Source organism: Bos taurus, chromosome 8 (genome assembly GCF_002263795.3).
Source record: "Bos taurus isolate L1 Dominette 01449 registration number 42190680 breed Hereford chromosome 8, ARS-UCD2.0, whole genome shotgun sequence".
NCBI lineage: Eukaryota > Metazoa > Chordata > Mammalia > Artiodactyla > Bovidae > Bos > Bos taurus.
The window spans coordinates 34,775,901-34,791,545 of NC_037335.1; the positions used below are offsets into that span (position 1 = coordinate 34,775,901).

The window sequence follows — 15,645 nt, forward strand, 5'->3', positions numbered from 1 at the left end:
TGTTCCATTGGTCTATATTTCTGATTTTGTGCCAGTACCATACTGTCTTGATGACTGTAGTTTTGTAGTATAATCTGAAGTCAAGAAGGTTGATTCCTCCAGCTTCATTCTTCTTTCTCTTGACTGCTTTGGCTATTCAGGGTCTTTTGTGTTTCCATATGAATTGTGAAATTTTTTGTTCTAGTTCTGTGAAAAATGCCATTGGTAATTTGATAAGGAATCACATTGAATTGGTAGATTGCATTTGGTAGTATAGTCATTTTCACAATATTGATTCTTCCTATCCAGGAACATGGAATATCTCTCTATCTGTTTATGTCTTCTTTGATTTCTTTCATTAGTGTCATAATTTTCTGTATACAGTTCTTTGTTTCCTTAGGTAAGTTTATTCTTGGATATTTAATTCCTTTTGTTGCAAGGAATTATATATATTATATTGTTGTTCCAATCCAATTGGGATTGATTCCTTAATTTCTCTTTCTGATTTTTCATTGTTAGTATATAGAAATGCAAGTGATTTCTGTGAATTAATTTTGTATACTGCAAATTTTATAAATTCACTGATTAACTCTAGTAATTTTCTGATACTATCTTTAGGGTTTTCTATGTACAGTATCATGTCAAATGCAAACTGAGTGATTTTCTTATTCTTTTCTGATCTGGATTCATTTTATTTCTTTTTGTTTTCTGATTGCTGTAGCTAGGACTTCCAGAATTATGTTAAATAATAGTGGTGAAAGTGGACACCCTTGTCTTGTTCCTGATCTTAGGGAGGAATGCTTTCAGTTTTTCACCATTGAGAATAATTGCTTTAGGCTTATCATATATGGCCTTTACTATGTTGAGGTAACTTCCTTCTATGCCCATTTTTTTAAGAGTTTTAATCATAAATGGGTGGTGAATTTTGTCAAAGACTTTTTCTGCATTTTTGAGATTACCATATGGTTTTATCTTTCAATTTGTTAATATGGTGTATCATGTTGATTGATTTGCATATGTTGAATAATCCTTGCATCCCTGGAATAAACCCAACTTGATCATAGTGTATGAGCTTTCTGATGTGTTGCTGAATTCTGTTTGCTAAAATTTTGTTGAGGATTTTTCCATCTATGCTCATCAGTAATATTGGCCTGTAGTTTTCTTTTTTGTGTGTGTTGTCTTTGTCTGGTTTTGGTATCAGAGTGATGATGGTCTCATAGAATGTGTTTGGAAGTGTTTCATCCTCTACAGTTGTTTAGAAGGATGGGAATTAGCTCTTCTCTAAATGTTTGATAGAATTCTCCTGTGAAGCCATATGATCCTGGGCTTTTGTTTTTTGGGAGATTTTTGATCACAGCTTCAATTTCAGTGTTTGTAATTGAGTTGTTCATAATTTCTACTTCTTCCTGGTTCAGTCTTGGAAGATTGAACTTTTCTAAGAATCTGTCCATTTCTTCCTGGTTATTCCTTTTATTTCCATGTAGTTGTTCATAATAGTCGCTTATAGTCCTTTGTATTTCTGTATTGTCTGTTGTAACCTCTCCTTTTTCATTTCTAATTTTGTTGATTTGATTCTACTCTCCTTTTTCCTTGATGAGTCTGGCTAAATGTTTGTCAATTTTATTTATCTTCTCAAAGAACCAGCTTTTAGTTTTATTAATCTTTATTATTGTTTTTTTTTTCATTTCTTTTTCATTTATTATGCTCGGATCTTTATGATTTCTTTCCTTCTACTAATTTTGGGGTTTTTGTTGTTGTTGTTGTTCTTCTTCTTCTTCTTTTTCCAGTTGCTTTAGGTGTAAAGTTAGGTTGTCTATTCAATGTATTTCTTGTTCCTTGAGACAGGATAATTTTGCTATGAACTTCCCTCTTAGAACTGCTTTTGCTGCATCCTATATGTTTTGTGTTGTCGTGTTTTCATTGTCATTTGTTTCTAGAAATTTTTTGATCTCCCTTTTGATTTCTTAAGTAATAACCTGTTGGTTATTTAGAAACATATTGTTTAATCTCCATGTGTTTGTGTTTCTTACAGTTTTTTTCTTGTAATTGATATCTAGTCTCATGGCGTTGTGGTCGAAGAAGATGCTAGATATGATTTCAACTTTCTTAAATTAACTGAGGTTTAATTTGTGAACAGGATGTGATCTAACCCAGAAAATATTCCATGTGCACTTGAGAAGAAGGTGTATTCTTCTGCATTTGGAGGTAATGTCCTAAAGATATCAATGAGAGCCATCTCATCTATTGTATTATTTAAGACTTGTGTTTCCTTATTAATTTTCTGTTATGATGATCTGTCCATTGGTGTGTGTGGGGTATTAAAGTCTCCTATTATTTTCATGTTACTTTCAATTTCTCCTTTTATGTCTGTTAGTGTTTGTCTTATGTATTGAGGTGCTCCTATGTTGGGTGCATAGATATTTACACTTGTTTTGTCGTCTTCTTTGATTGATCCTTGATCATTATGTAGTGTCCTTCCTTATCCCTTGCAATATTCTTTATTTTAAGGTCTGTTTTGCCTGATATGAGAATTGCTACTCCAGCTCTTTTGCTTCCCATTTGCATGGAATATATTTTTTCATCCTTTTTCTTTCAGTCTATGTGTGTCTTTAGATCTGAAGTGCATTTCTTGTAGATAGCATATATATGGGTCTTGTTTTTGTATCCATTCAGCTAGTCTGTGTCTTTTGGTTGGAGCATTTGATCCGTTTATATTTAAAGTTATTATTGATATATGTGTTCCTATTGCCATTTTCTTAATTGTTCTGGGCTGATTTTGTAGATCTTTTTCCTTTCTTGTTTTTCATGACTATATAAGCCCCTTTAGCACTTGTTGTAAAGCTGGTTTGGTGGTACTGAATTCTCTTAATTTTTGCTGACATGAAAAGCTTTCTATTTCTCCATTAATTTTGAATGATATCCTTGCCAGGTGCAGTAATCTTGGTTGTAGATTTTTCCCTTTCAGTACTTTAAATATATCCTGCCATTCTCTTGTGGCCTGCATAGTTTCTGTTGACAGATCAGCTGTTAAGTGTATAGCGTGTCTCTTGTATGTTACTTGTTGCTGCTCCCTTGCTGCTTTTAATATTCTTTCTTTCTTAGTTTGTTTAGTATGCATCTTGGCATGTTTCTTCTTGGGTTTATCCTGTATGGGACTCTTTGTGCCTCTCGGACTTGATTGACTGTTTTCTTTTCCAAGTTGGGGAAATTTTCAAGTATAATCTCTTTAAAAATTTTCTCATACACTTTCTTTTTCTCTTCTTCTTCTGGGACCCCTATAATTCGAATGTTGGTGCATCTGATATTATCCCAGAGGTCTCTGAGACTATCTTCAGTTCCTTTCGTTCTGTTTGCTCTATTCTGCTCTTCATGAGTTATTTCCACCATTTTATCTTCCAGGTCACTGATTTGTTCTTCTGCTTCAGATATTCTGCTATTGATTCCTTCTAGAGTATTTTTATTTTCAGTAATTGTATTGTTTGCCTCTGAATGTTTATTCTTTAATTCTTCTATGTTTTTGTTAATTGATTCTTTCATTTTCTCCATTTTGTTTTCAAGGTTCTTGATCACCTTTACTATCATTATTCTGAATTCTTTTTCAGGTAGTTTGCCTATTTCCTCTTCATTTATTTATACTTCTGTGTTTCTAGTTTGTTCCTTCATTTCTCTGCCTTTTTAATTTTTTTTTTAATTATTGTGTTTGAGTATTCACAAGGTTGAAGGCTTCAAGGTTGAATTCTTTTTTCCTTTTGGTTTCTTCCCTCCTAAGTTTGGTCCACTAGTTTGTGTAAGCTTCCTATAGGGTGAGGTTTGTGCTGAGTTTTTGTTTGTTTGTTTGTTTGTTTTTCCTCTGATGGGTAAGGCTGAGTGAGGTGGTAATTCTGTCTGCTGATGATTGGGTTGTATTTTTGTTTTATTTGTTCTTTAGATGAGGCGTCCTGCACAGGGTGCTACTGGGGTTGGGTGATGCCAGGTCTTGTTCTCAGGTGTTTTCTTTTGTGTGAGTTTTCACTATTTGATATTCCCTAGGGTTAGTCCTCTGGTAGTCTAGGGTCTTGAAGTCAGTGGTTCCACTCCTAAGGCTCAGGGGTTGATCTCTGCTGAGAATGGAAGATTCCACAAGTGGTTTGTTATGGCATTAAGTGAGATTAAAACAAATATCCAAACAGGAGAAACCAAAGATGAACCCCTGACAAATGGCAGTTACAAAATCAGGCAAATAATAATTAAAATAATGGAATATACACATATACCCATGAGAAAAGTCAAAACAGTCCAACAAAATGAAGTACAGTAGATTGATGCAGCAAACAAAGGAAATAAAAATTTTATTTATTAGTTAACAAAATTAACTAAAGCACAAACTGGAAAATAAAACTAAAGCAAGATGCCAAGTGGGGAATGAAGCAATGAAAACAAAAGTAACAAACATATTGAGAGGGAAGGAAAGAAAGAAAGAATAGATTTGCAAAGTTAAATAGAGGTAGATGAAGAAGATTTATATACATTAAAGATTAACTGTGAAGGGAAAAATTACAGTAGGAAAAGAAATAAAGGAAAAAACAGAAAAAATATGATAGGTTTAAAAAAATTAAAACTATAAAAAAGTGAAAAGAAAATAAAAAAGAAGGAGAAAGATAAAAGGAAAAAGAAAGTAAGCTCCACAGAACTGCAAAAGCCCAGTGTAGAGGCAGAGGTTTATAACAACAATAAAAAGTGTGACTGAATATACACATGCATATTCAGTCACACATATGTATATGCATATGCATATGCATATTCAGTCACACATATGAATGAAAATGAAACTAACAAATGTGTTGAGAGGAAAGGAAAAAAAGAAAGATGTGCAAAGTTAAATAGAGGTAGATAAAGAAGATTTATACACTTTGAAGATTAACTGCAAGGGGAAATGAACAGTAGAAAAAGCAAACAAAGAAATAAACGTAGAAAAAATAATAATAGGTTTAAAAGATAAAAAATTAAAATTGAGGAAAAATAAAAAAAGGACAACACAGAACTGCAAAAACCCAACGTAGAGGTGGAGGTTTATAACAGCAATAGAAAATGTGACTGAGGAAAAAAAAAGAAAGCTCAAAAGCTTAATTAGATCAGATTTCATAGTGCCAATAAAATCGACAACTGCAACAGAGGAGAGAAAAAAAGAAAAATAATACAAAGGAATCTACAGAACAAGTAAAAACATAAGAATAATAAATGTTTTTCTTGAGTTAGTGCTGTCAGAGTCCCCTCCCTCACTGGGAGTCACAGTCCACCTCACCTCCCTAGGATGCCCTCCAACACTGCACTGATCTCTGGACATGCTGTGGGAGCAGCTCAGATTCTAATCTGGTCCTACTTCTGTGTGTCCTTGCCTCCGATGTTCACAGTTAACAGAACTGCCGGAGCCAGCCGGCAAAGTCGATCAGGTCCCGAGAACGTGCACGGCGGGGCTAAGAAAGAAACTAAAGCAAGAGACTACAAAGATGGGGTCGAGAGGTTCAGACACGTCACCACGAAGGGACGCAGTCTGACACCAACTTTATTCAACATCTCATATTTATACAGAAAAGCGTGAGAGAGACAAAACAGTTGACATTTTTTCTTGGTTAGCCTATACATCTTACAAACAGTCACAAGAAATCTTGAGAGCATGGGAATGGCTCCCTGTTATTATTTCTTACACCAGATAACATTTCTCTGTGCGTGAGAAGTTTGCACAGAACTCCAGGTGCCTGCAGTAAATAAGCGCCTAATCTCTGGGGTGGCGGGACAGAGAGCTATGTTTGCAAGCAAACCCTCAAGGACTGAGGCAGCTCCCAGAGCTGTGTCCTTCGGACAAAGGACCCCGTTCTCACGGGCAGCTCCCCGCATCTCCCCCTTTCTTTTTATATAGGCGCACGCTTATGTTCCTTTAACTGCAGACCATTTCCATAGATGGAAGCCTTTATGATCCATAGATCATCAATCAGTTTTTTAATTAAACAAGGTGCAAGAAATAAAACAGTTTTATTAGTGTATATGGGAATGGACCATCCCTCCCAGCCCACCGGTTGGAGAAGGGGAGGGTCGGGAAAATAAGCCCAGTAAGCACTTGAATATTTTTCAGAATGTGTAGTATTAATCTGATTTAAGATAATTAATAAGGTTATCAGGAAGCTTAAAGGTGATATCAGATCGCCCTGCACAGCAACACGATTTTGTGCCTCTCGCATCAATGTCTGAAGTTGTTGCCGAGATGGTAATTTATCATGTTCTTGAATCGTCAGTCTTTTCATCTGGTTTACTAGCGATCATCTCCGCCGTGCATACCAACCTTTTTGGCAGCCAGCGCGGCGCTTTGGCATCTTGTGGGAAAATATAAACATGTCCTCGTCTCCAAATTAGTACTGGATCTGGTCCATACCATTTTTCCACAAGTGGGTCTTTCCAAAAGACTTTAGGTCTTATTGTTTGTGTATCAAAGTTCCAAAATCGCTGTGCTGTTGAACAGCCACTTATGTCTAATTATAAAAATTTAGAACAAATAAAGCATGGTTTAGAGAGTTGGAGGGGGTATTGAGATACAATTTCCCCTTCTATAGTTTTTGTAATTGATGTTTGAGAGTTTGATGTGTCTGTTCAATGATTTCTTGACCTTGAGGATTATAAGGGATACCTGTTTTATGTGAGATAGACAATTGTGTACAAAATAGTTGAAAATATTTTCCAGTGTATCTTGGACCATTGTCTGTTTTTATGGTCTTAGGGGTTCCCATAACAGCAAAACATTTAATGTAATGAGCTATACAATGTTTGCTAGCTTCTCCGGATTGTAGAGAGGTATGTAAAAAGCCAGAGAAGGTGTCAATAGTAACATGAACAAATTTTTGTTTATCAAATTTAGGAATATGGGTAACATCTATTTGTCATATATCGTTTGGCAGCAATCTTCGGGGATTAACTCCATAATGGGGGACACTAAAAAATTGAGGACATGTTTGACATTGTTTAACAATCTGTCTGGTAGCTTTTTGAGTAATGTCAGATTGAAGTCTTAAGCTATTGCTGTTTTGATGGTGTAAGCTGTGAGAAGTTTTTGCCATTTGTTCCAATTAAGGAAATATCATACATGTAGCTTCGTCAGTCAAAGCATTGTCTCCTGTTAAAGGTCTAGGAAGTCTAGAGTGAGTACGAATATGACCGAAATAGCATTTATTAACTCTGGGGCAAATTAAATGTTGTATATCACGAAAAAGAGTTTGGATAGTAGAATTCAGGGTACCAATAAATGGAACAGTCTCAATAGTCTTTAAGGCTCTTATGATATATTGACCGTCAGAATATAAATTAAATGGAGCAGAGATTTGTAATAGAGCCTGAAAAATGGCAAATAGTTTTACTTCTTGAGCAGACTTATAATTAGTACGCCAGGTGGCAATATTGTCCTGTATAATCAAACTAGCTATTCTATTAGAAGAGCCATCAGTAAATACAGTTAGGGCGTCGGCAAGGGGCTGAGAAACAATGATTTTTGGGAAGAGAAATTGGTGATAGTGAGCAAATTGTAAAATTTTATCCGAGAGATAATGATGATTATCAAGCCGTCTACTAAAACCAGCTAAGGCAATAACCCTTGTAATGTCGTGGCCAAAGTTATGTCTTGAACGTACGAAGGGCCGATATCAGCACAAATCCGTACATAATCGGATAAGCCTCCCTTTTTTCTGTAAGGTCTCAGGGCAGCTTGACAAGCCGAATTGGCATTCTCATAAGCAAGCTGTTTAGCCAACACTATTCCCGCCTGTTCATCTCCTATCATTTTACCAATTGTCTCAAGCAGGCGGGCAACAAAATCTTGATATGGTTTATCTGGCCCCTGGCGAATTTTAGATAAATCTTTAGTCTTTTTATCAGAATTTGGAAGTTTATTTCATGCTCGTAGAGCCGCAGCACTAATCTGAGGGTAGGCTCTAGGCAAATAATTAAGTTGATTATTAATGTCTCGATAATCTTCCTCTCCCACCATCATTTCATAAGCGGTGTTCAGTCCCTGTCGCTGATTGATATCAGCTGTGATCCCACACTGTTCAGCAAACTCAGATTTCTATAGTAAATAATCTCTTCCAGATAAACAAGCCCGAGCAACCTGTTTTCAATCATTAGGTGGCAGATTTTGATTTCTTAAAGCCTCTATAATAGCCTGAGTAAATGTCGCAGTCGGGCCGTATTGTGTACAAGCCATTTTTAACTCTTTTAGTTGTTTAAAGGGTAGCGGCTCATAATACCTCTGCTGTTGAGCATTTTCAAATACTGGATAGATTCTTGAAAACCCGGGAATATGTTCTCCTTCATCATTAGCTCGCTTAATCACGTGTTGAAGAGGAGATAATAATATCTCACTTTTAATTTTTATGTTATCACCGGGCAAAGAAGCAGGGATAGTTACAGGCTCTCGTGGTTCTACGAAAGGTGCAGGTGGATTGAGCCCAGCAAGAACTGAGGGAGGATATGTTGGAGGCATAGGCTGGCTGAAGTGGGAGTCTCCCTGTGCATCCTTCTTTACTGTTATAACAATTTTTTGAATTAAATTTTCCAGCTGTTCTTCGGAAAGCCCTGAATGTTTTAATTCCCCTTTTCCTGAGGGGGATTGTATGCTAACCATCATCTCCCAAGGCATATCCTCTCTATGGTACTGAGCCGCTTGTTCATTGAACTCTTTCTGTTCATCAGAGCTTAACACATCATCATTCCCTCCAGCCTTACAAGCTGTTCCCTCAGGCACGGCATAAAGCGGCTCAGGCGGAGGGGCAGAAGGCTCTGCAACTTCGGGTTTTGTGGAATCCCAGAGGGCCATTTGAATCTTACGTCCCTCATGTTTAAGATCCAGACAGTCTCTTATGAGAGTCCACAAAGAAAAAGTATCTACAGGGACACGATTGGGACCATGTAAGGAATAATATGTCTGCAATTGTTTTCCTACTTTTTTTCAAGTTTCCAGATTAACTGTTCTTTTCTCTGGAAACCAAGGACAAACTTCTTTTATAAAAAGTAAAAACTTTTCTAGCTGTAACTTATTTACATGAATTCCCCTGCCTTTTAACATAGTTTTCAACATATGTACAAATAACTGGCAGCTACTGCCTTGTCCCATGATTTATTACTCTCGACAATCACCCTCCCTGCCCTTTACTTTTAATTACTTAGGAATTCCTCTTTACTTACCTCAATCTTGGCGGGCAGCGGCCGTCGTCGCACTCCGATTCTCGGGTCCCTGTTCGGGCGCCACCTGCCGGAGCCAGCCAGCAAAGTCGATTAGGTCCCGAGAACGTGCACGGCGGGGCTAAGAAAGAAACTAAAGCAAGAGACTACAAAGATGGGGTTGAGAGGTTCAGACACGTCACCACGAAGGGACGCAGTCTGACACCAACTTTATTCAACATCTCATATTTATACAGAAAAGCGTGAGAGAGACAAAACAGTTGACATTTTTTCTTGGTTAGCCTATACATCTTACAAACAGTCACAAGAAATCTTGAGAGCATGGGAATGGCTCCCTGTTATTATTTCTTACACCAGATAACATTTCTCTGTGCGTGAGAAGTTTGCACAGAACTCCAGGTGCCTGCAGTAAATAAGCGCCTAATCTCTGGGGTGGCGGGACAGAGAGCTATGTTTGCAAGCAAACCCTCAAGGACTGAGGCAGCTCCCAGAGCTGTGTCCTTCGGACAAAGGACCCCGTTCTCACGGGCAGCTCCCCGCATCTCCCCCTTTCTTTTTATATAGGCGCACGCTTATGTTCCTTTAACTGCAGACCATTTCCATAGATGGAAGCCTTTATGATCCATAGATCATCAATCAGTTTTTTAATTAAACAAGGTGCAAGAAATAAAACAGTTTTATTAGTGTATATGGGAATGGACTGACCCTCCCAGCCCACAGGTTGGAGAAGGGGAGGGTCAGGAAAATAAGCCCAGTAAGCATTTGAATATTCTTCAGAGTGTGCAGTGTTAATCTGATTTAAGATAATTAATAAGGTTATCAGGAAGCTTAAAGGCGATATCGGATCGCCCTGCACCGCAACACGATTCTGTGCCTCTTGCATCAATGTCTGAAGTTGTTGCCGAGATGGTAATTATCATGTTCTTGAATCGTCAGTCTTTTCATCTGGTTTACTAGCGATCATCTCCGCCGTGCATACCAACCTTTTGGCAGCCAGCGCGGCGCTTTGGCATCTTGTGGGAAAATATAAACATGTCCTCGTCTCCAAATTAGTACTGGATCTGGTCCATACCATTTTCCACAAGTGGGTCTTTCCAAAAGACTTTAGGTCTTATTGTTTGTGTATCAAAGTTCCAAAATCGCTGTGCTGTTGAACAGCCACTTATGTCTAATTATAAAAATTTAGAACAAATAAAGCATGGTTTAGAGAGTTGGAGGGGGTATTGAGATACAATTTCCCCTTCTATAGTTTTTGTAATTGATGTTTGAGAGTTTGATGTGTCTGTTCAATGATTCCTTGACCTTGAGGATTATAAGGGATACCTGTTTTATGTGAGATAGACAATTGTGTACAAAATAGTTGAAAATATTTTCCAGTGTATCTTGGACCATTGTCTGTTTTTATGGTCTTAGGGGTTCCCATAACAGCAAAACATTTAATGTAATGAGCTATACAATGTTTGCTAGCTTCTCCGGATTGTAGAGAGGTATGTAAAAAGCCAGAGAAGGTGTCAATAGTAACATGAACAAATTTTTGTTTATCAAATTTAGGAATATGGGTAACATCTATTTGTCATATATCGTTTGGCAGCAATCTTCGGGGATTAACTCCATAATGGGGGACACTAAAAAATTGAGGACATGTTTGACATTGTTTAACAATCTGTCTGGTAGCTTTTTGAGTAATGTCAGATTGAAGTCTTAAGCTATTGCTGTTTTGATGGTGTAAGCTGTGAGAAGTTTTTGCCATTTGTTCCAATTAAGGAAATATCATACATGTAGCTTCGTCAGTCAAAGCATTGTCTCCTGTTAAAGGTCTAGGAAGTCTAGAGTGAGTACGAATATGACCGAAATAGCATTTATTAACTCTGGGGCAAATTAAATGTTGTATATCACGAAAAAGAGTTTGGATAGTAGAATTCAGGGTACCAATAAATGGAACAGTCTCAATAGTCTTTAAGGCTCTTATGATATATTGACCGTCAGAATATAAATTAAATGGAGCAGAGATTTGTAATAGAGCCTGAAAAATGGCAAATAGTTTTACTTCTTGAGCAGACTTATAATTAGTACGCCAGGTGGCAATATTGTCCTGTATAATCAAACTAGCTATTCTATTAGAAGAGCCATCAGTAAATACAGTTAGGGCGTCGGCAAGGGGCTGAGAAACAATGATTTTTGGGAAGAGAAATTGGTGATAGTGAGCAAATTGTAAAATTTTATCCGAGAGATAATGATGATTATCAAGCCGTCTACTAAAACCAGCTAAGGCAATAACCCTTGTAATGTCGTGGCCAAAGTTATGTCTTGAACGTACGAAGGGCCGATATCAGCACAAATCCGTACATAATCGGATAAGCCTCCCTTTTTTCTGTAAGGTCTCAGGGCAGCTTGACAAGCCGAATTGGCATTCTCATAAGCAAGCTGTTTAGCCAACACTATTCCCGCCTGTTCATCTCCTATCATTTTACCAATTGTCTCAAGCAGGCGGGCAACAAAATCTTGATATGGTTTATCTGGCCCCTGGCGAATTTTAGATAAATCTTTAGTCTTTTTATCAGAATTTGGAAGTTTATTTCATGCTCGTAGAGCCGCAGCACTAATCTGAGGGTAGGCTCTAGGCAAATAATTAAGTTGATTATTAATGTCTCGATAATCTTCCTCTCCCACCATCATTTCATAAGCGGTGTTCAGTCCCTGTCGCTGATTGATATCAGCTGTGATCCCACACTGTTCAGCAAACTCAGATTTCTATAGTAAATAATCTCTTCCAGATAAACAAGCCCGAGCAACCTGTTTTCAATCATTAGGTGGCAGATTTTGATTTCTTAAAGCCTCTATAATAGCCTGAGTAAATGTCGCAGTCGGGCCGTATTGTGTACAAGCCATTTTTAACTCTTTTAGTTGTTTAAAGGGTAGCGGCTCATAATACCTCTGCTGTTGAGCATTTTCAAATACTGGATAGATTCTTGAAAACCCGGGAATATGTTCTCCTTCATCATTAGCTCGCTTAATCACGTGTTGAAGAGGAGATAATAATATCTCACTTTTAATTTTTATGTTATCACCGGGCAAAGAAGCAGGGATAGTTACAGGCTCTCGTGGTTCTACGAAAGGTGCAGGTGGATTGAGCCCAGCAAGAACTGAGGGAGGATATGTTGGAGGCATAGGCTGGCTGAAGTGGGAGTCTCCCTGTGCATCCTTCTTTACTGTTATAACAATTTTTTGAATTAAATTTTCCAGCTGTTCTTCGGAAAGCCCTGAATGTTTTAATTCCCCTTTTCCTGAGGGGGATTGTATGCTAACCATCATCTCCCAAGGCATATCCTCTCTATGGTACTGAGCCGCTTGTTCATTGAACTCTTTCTGTTCATCAGAGCTTAACACATCATCATTCCCTCCAGCCTTACAAGCTGTTCCCTCAGGCACGGCATAAAGCGGCTCAGGCGGAGGGGCAGAAGGCTCTGCAACTTCGGGTTTTGTGGAATCCCAGAGGGCCATTTGAATCTTACGTCCCTCATGTTTAAGATCCAGACAGTCTCTTATGAGAGTCCACAAAGAAAAAGTATCTACAGGGACACGATTGGGACCATGTAAGGAATAATATGTCTGCAATTGTTTTCCTACTTTTTTTCAAGTTTCCAGATTAACTGTTCTTTTCTCTGGAAACCAAGGACAAACTTCTTTTATAAAAAGTAAAAACTTTTCTAGCTGTAACTTATTTACATGAATTCCCCTGCCTTTTAACATAGTTTTCAACATATGTACAAATAACTGGCGGCTATTGTCTTATCCCATGATTTATTACTCTCTACAATAACACTCCCTGTCCTTTACTTTAAATAATTAGGAATTTCTTGTTACTTACCTCAATCTTGACGGGCAGCAGCCGTCGTCGCGCTCCGATTCTCAGGTCCCTTTTCGGGCGCCATCTGCCCGTGCCAGCCGGCAAAGTCGATCAGGTCCCAAGAACGTGCGCGGCGCGGCTGAGAAAGAAACTAAAGCAAGAGACTACAAAGATGGGGTCGAGAGGTTCAGACACGTCACCACGAAGGGACGCAGTCTGACACCAACTTTATTCAACATCTCATATTTATACAGAAAAGCGTGAGAGAGACAAAACAGTTGACATTTTTTCTTGGTTAGCCTATACATCTTACAAACAGTCACAAGAAATCTTGAGAGCATGGGAATGGCTCCCTGTTATTATTTCTTACACCAGATAACATTTCTCTGTGCGTGAGAAGTTTGCACAGAACTCCAGGTGCCTGCAGTAAATAAGCGCCTAATCTCTGGGGTGGCGGGACAGAGAGCTATGTTTGCAAGCAAACCCTCAAGGACTGAGGCAGCTCCCAGAGCTGTGTCCTTCGGACAAAGGACCCCGTTCTCACGGGCAGCTCCCCGCACAGAACTAGTTTATTTCTTTGGGGGAGTTCTCAGTGACCTTTTATATAATACATAGGCACAGAGTCTGCCTAGTTGATCGTGTGGACTTAATCTGAAGCTTGCATAGTTGGTGGGAAGGTTTTGGGTCTTCTTCTTTAGCCACACTGCCCCTGGATTTCAATTGTTGTTTTATTTCCACCTCTACATGTGGGTCGTCCACTGGGGTTTGCTCCTGAGGCTGCCCTGGATGACTTAGGTTTGCTCCTGTGAGGGCAAGGTGTGGAGGCAGTGCAGCTACTTAAGTTGGAGGGGTTCTGGCAGCACCAGGTACTCGGGGAGTTGGCGACTAGAGCAGAAGGAAATTTAGTGCTCTAGAAGGGTATGGCAACCAATATTGGCCAATATGTTCCAGTATTCTTGCCTGGAGAATCCCCCTCCCTGACAGAGAAGCTTGGCAGGCCACAGTCTACAGGGTCGCAAAGAGTCCAGACACAACTGAAGTGACCTTGCGCGGATAGATGCAGGACTTTTTTTTGCCTGTGGCAGCGTTGCCACAGTGAGAGTTGAGCATGAAGGTGCCACAGTTGCCTGGCTTCTGGGGACCCTGGAGGCACCAAGTATGTAGGGACATGGACTGCCTCCACTGCAGGAGTTATGGCCCTATCAGTCTTTTTTTTGAGCCTCTTGTAGCTGGTGATCAGAAGGCCTCTTTGGCTAGTCTTTCTCCATAGTTCTACACGTTCAGGCACTTGGAGGTCTCCCTTGCCTGGAGCCCTTCTCTGTTGATTGGTGAGTCAGGCACATAGAGGGCCCCTCCCTGGGGTGGGGGGCGGGGTCCTACTCTATAGTTCAGTGCATCAGGCATTTAATGGACCAGCCTCTCTATTGTTCAGCTGCTGATGCTGGCATGTGGGGAGAGAGAGGCTATGGTGATGTCTCCACCCTCTACATGTGACTCAGCAGTATTGCCTTGCTTCCATGGCTGCCTGGCTTTCCACCACAGTCTCCTCCCTCACACCCCCTTCATCTGTCTCTCTGCAGTCAACAGAAACCCTCACCCTGGGATTGCTCCACAATCCCTAAACTCCAGCTCCAACCCCTGCGCCTTCTAGGGGATCTGCGTCCCTGTCTAGGGTATGTATGGCTACTACAAGGACTGTCTGATTCTCATTCCATTTAGGCTGCCACAGATCAGCTGTTTCCCTCTCAGCCTTAAATGTTTCTCCTCTGACTCAGACAATCACCTCATGTGGGGATTGGGCCCCCTGCTTCAGTTCCCCCACCCGCCAAGGGCAGTTCTGGTTCTGCTAACACTCCTGCTTTTCACCCTAGTTCCTTCTTCCTACCAAGATTTGCCTGGTTCTATATATTCTTTTCCACTGGTCAGGTACTCCTGTCCTCTCTTAGCTGGTGTTCAGCATGCTCTTCTGTTTCGGAAGGTGTATTCCTGATGTATCCATGGAGAGACCCGTACTCCAAGTCCTCCTACTGCTCTGCCATCTTGTTCATGAATGTTGAGTTTTAAGCCAGCTTTTTCACTCTCTTCTTTCATTCTCATCAAGAGTCTCTTTAGTCCCTCCTCACTTTATGCCATTAGAGTGGTATTATGTGTATATCTGAGGTTGTTGGTATTTCTCCCCACAATCTTGATTCCAGCTTGTGCTTCCTCCAGCCTGGTATTTCACACAGTATGCTCTGCATTTAAGTTAAATAAGCAAGGTAACAATATACAGCCTTGACAGACTCTTTCCCAGTTTTGAACCAATCATTTGTCCCGAGTCCAGTTCTAAGGATAAAGGTACAGTTCAATTGACTCTTAAGTTATCACAATATCAAAATAAAGGCAATATATAACTGTATTAATCACTTTTCAAATACACAGTTTCATGACAAAAATTATTTATTATAATTGGCTTTGTGAGTTGACTTTATTGCAGATATTTTAAAAGAATTTAAGATGGTATGTTCAAAGATGATTTTAACTTTACATACATACCATTGTTCAAACATTACATTTTAAAGGAAAAAAAAAATATGTCAGTCTGTTTTACTTCTTATCTTGATTTTGTCTAGTTAAGT

General features: G+C 39.1%; 2 protein-coding genes and 1 pseudogene across 21 annotated transcripts in view; 1 reads left to right on the forward strand and 2 right to left on the reverse strand.

The window, feature by feature from the left end:
* The window catches only part of PTPRD (protein tyrosine phosphatase receptor type D), a 2,536,342-nt gene that overhangs the window by 708,496 nt on the left and 1,812,201 nt on the right, over window positions 1–15,645 (forward strand). The gene's annotated exons all lie outside the window — the stretch shown is intronic.
* LOC132345941 (endogenous retrovirus group K member 113 Gag polyprotein-like) lies at window positions 5,467–10,123 on the reverse strand (annotated as a pseudogene).
* LOC132345942 (uncharacterized) lies at window positions 10,489–12,804 on the reverse strand. The gene has a single exon (XM_059889410.1). The coding sequence runs from the start codon at window positions 12,679–12,681 to the stop codon at window positions 11,980–11,982; it is 702 nt and encodes a 233-aa protein (XP_059745393.1). The 5' UTR covers window positions 12,682–12,804; the 3' UTR covers window positions 10,489–11,979.

What these genes read in the sequence shown, in the direction of transcription:
- LOC132345942 (XM_059889410.1), bottom strand. Translation starts at nt 12,681, where the DNA reads ATGGCCCTCTGGGATTCCACAAAACCCGAAGTTGCAGAGCCTTCTGCC.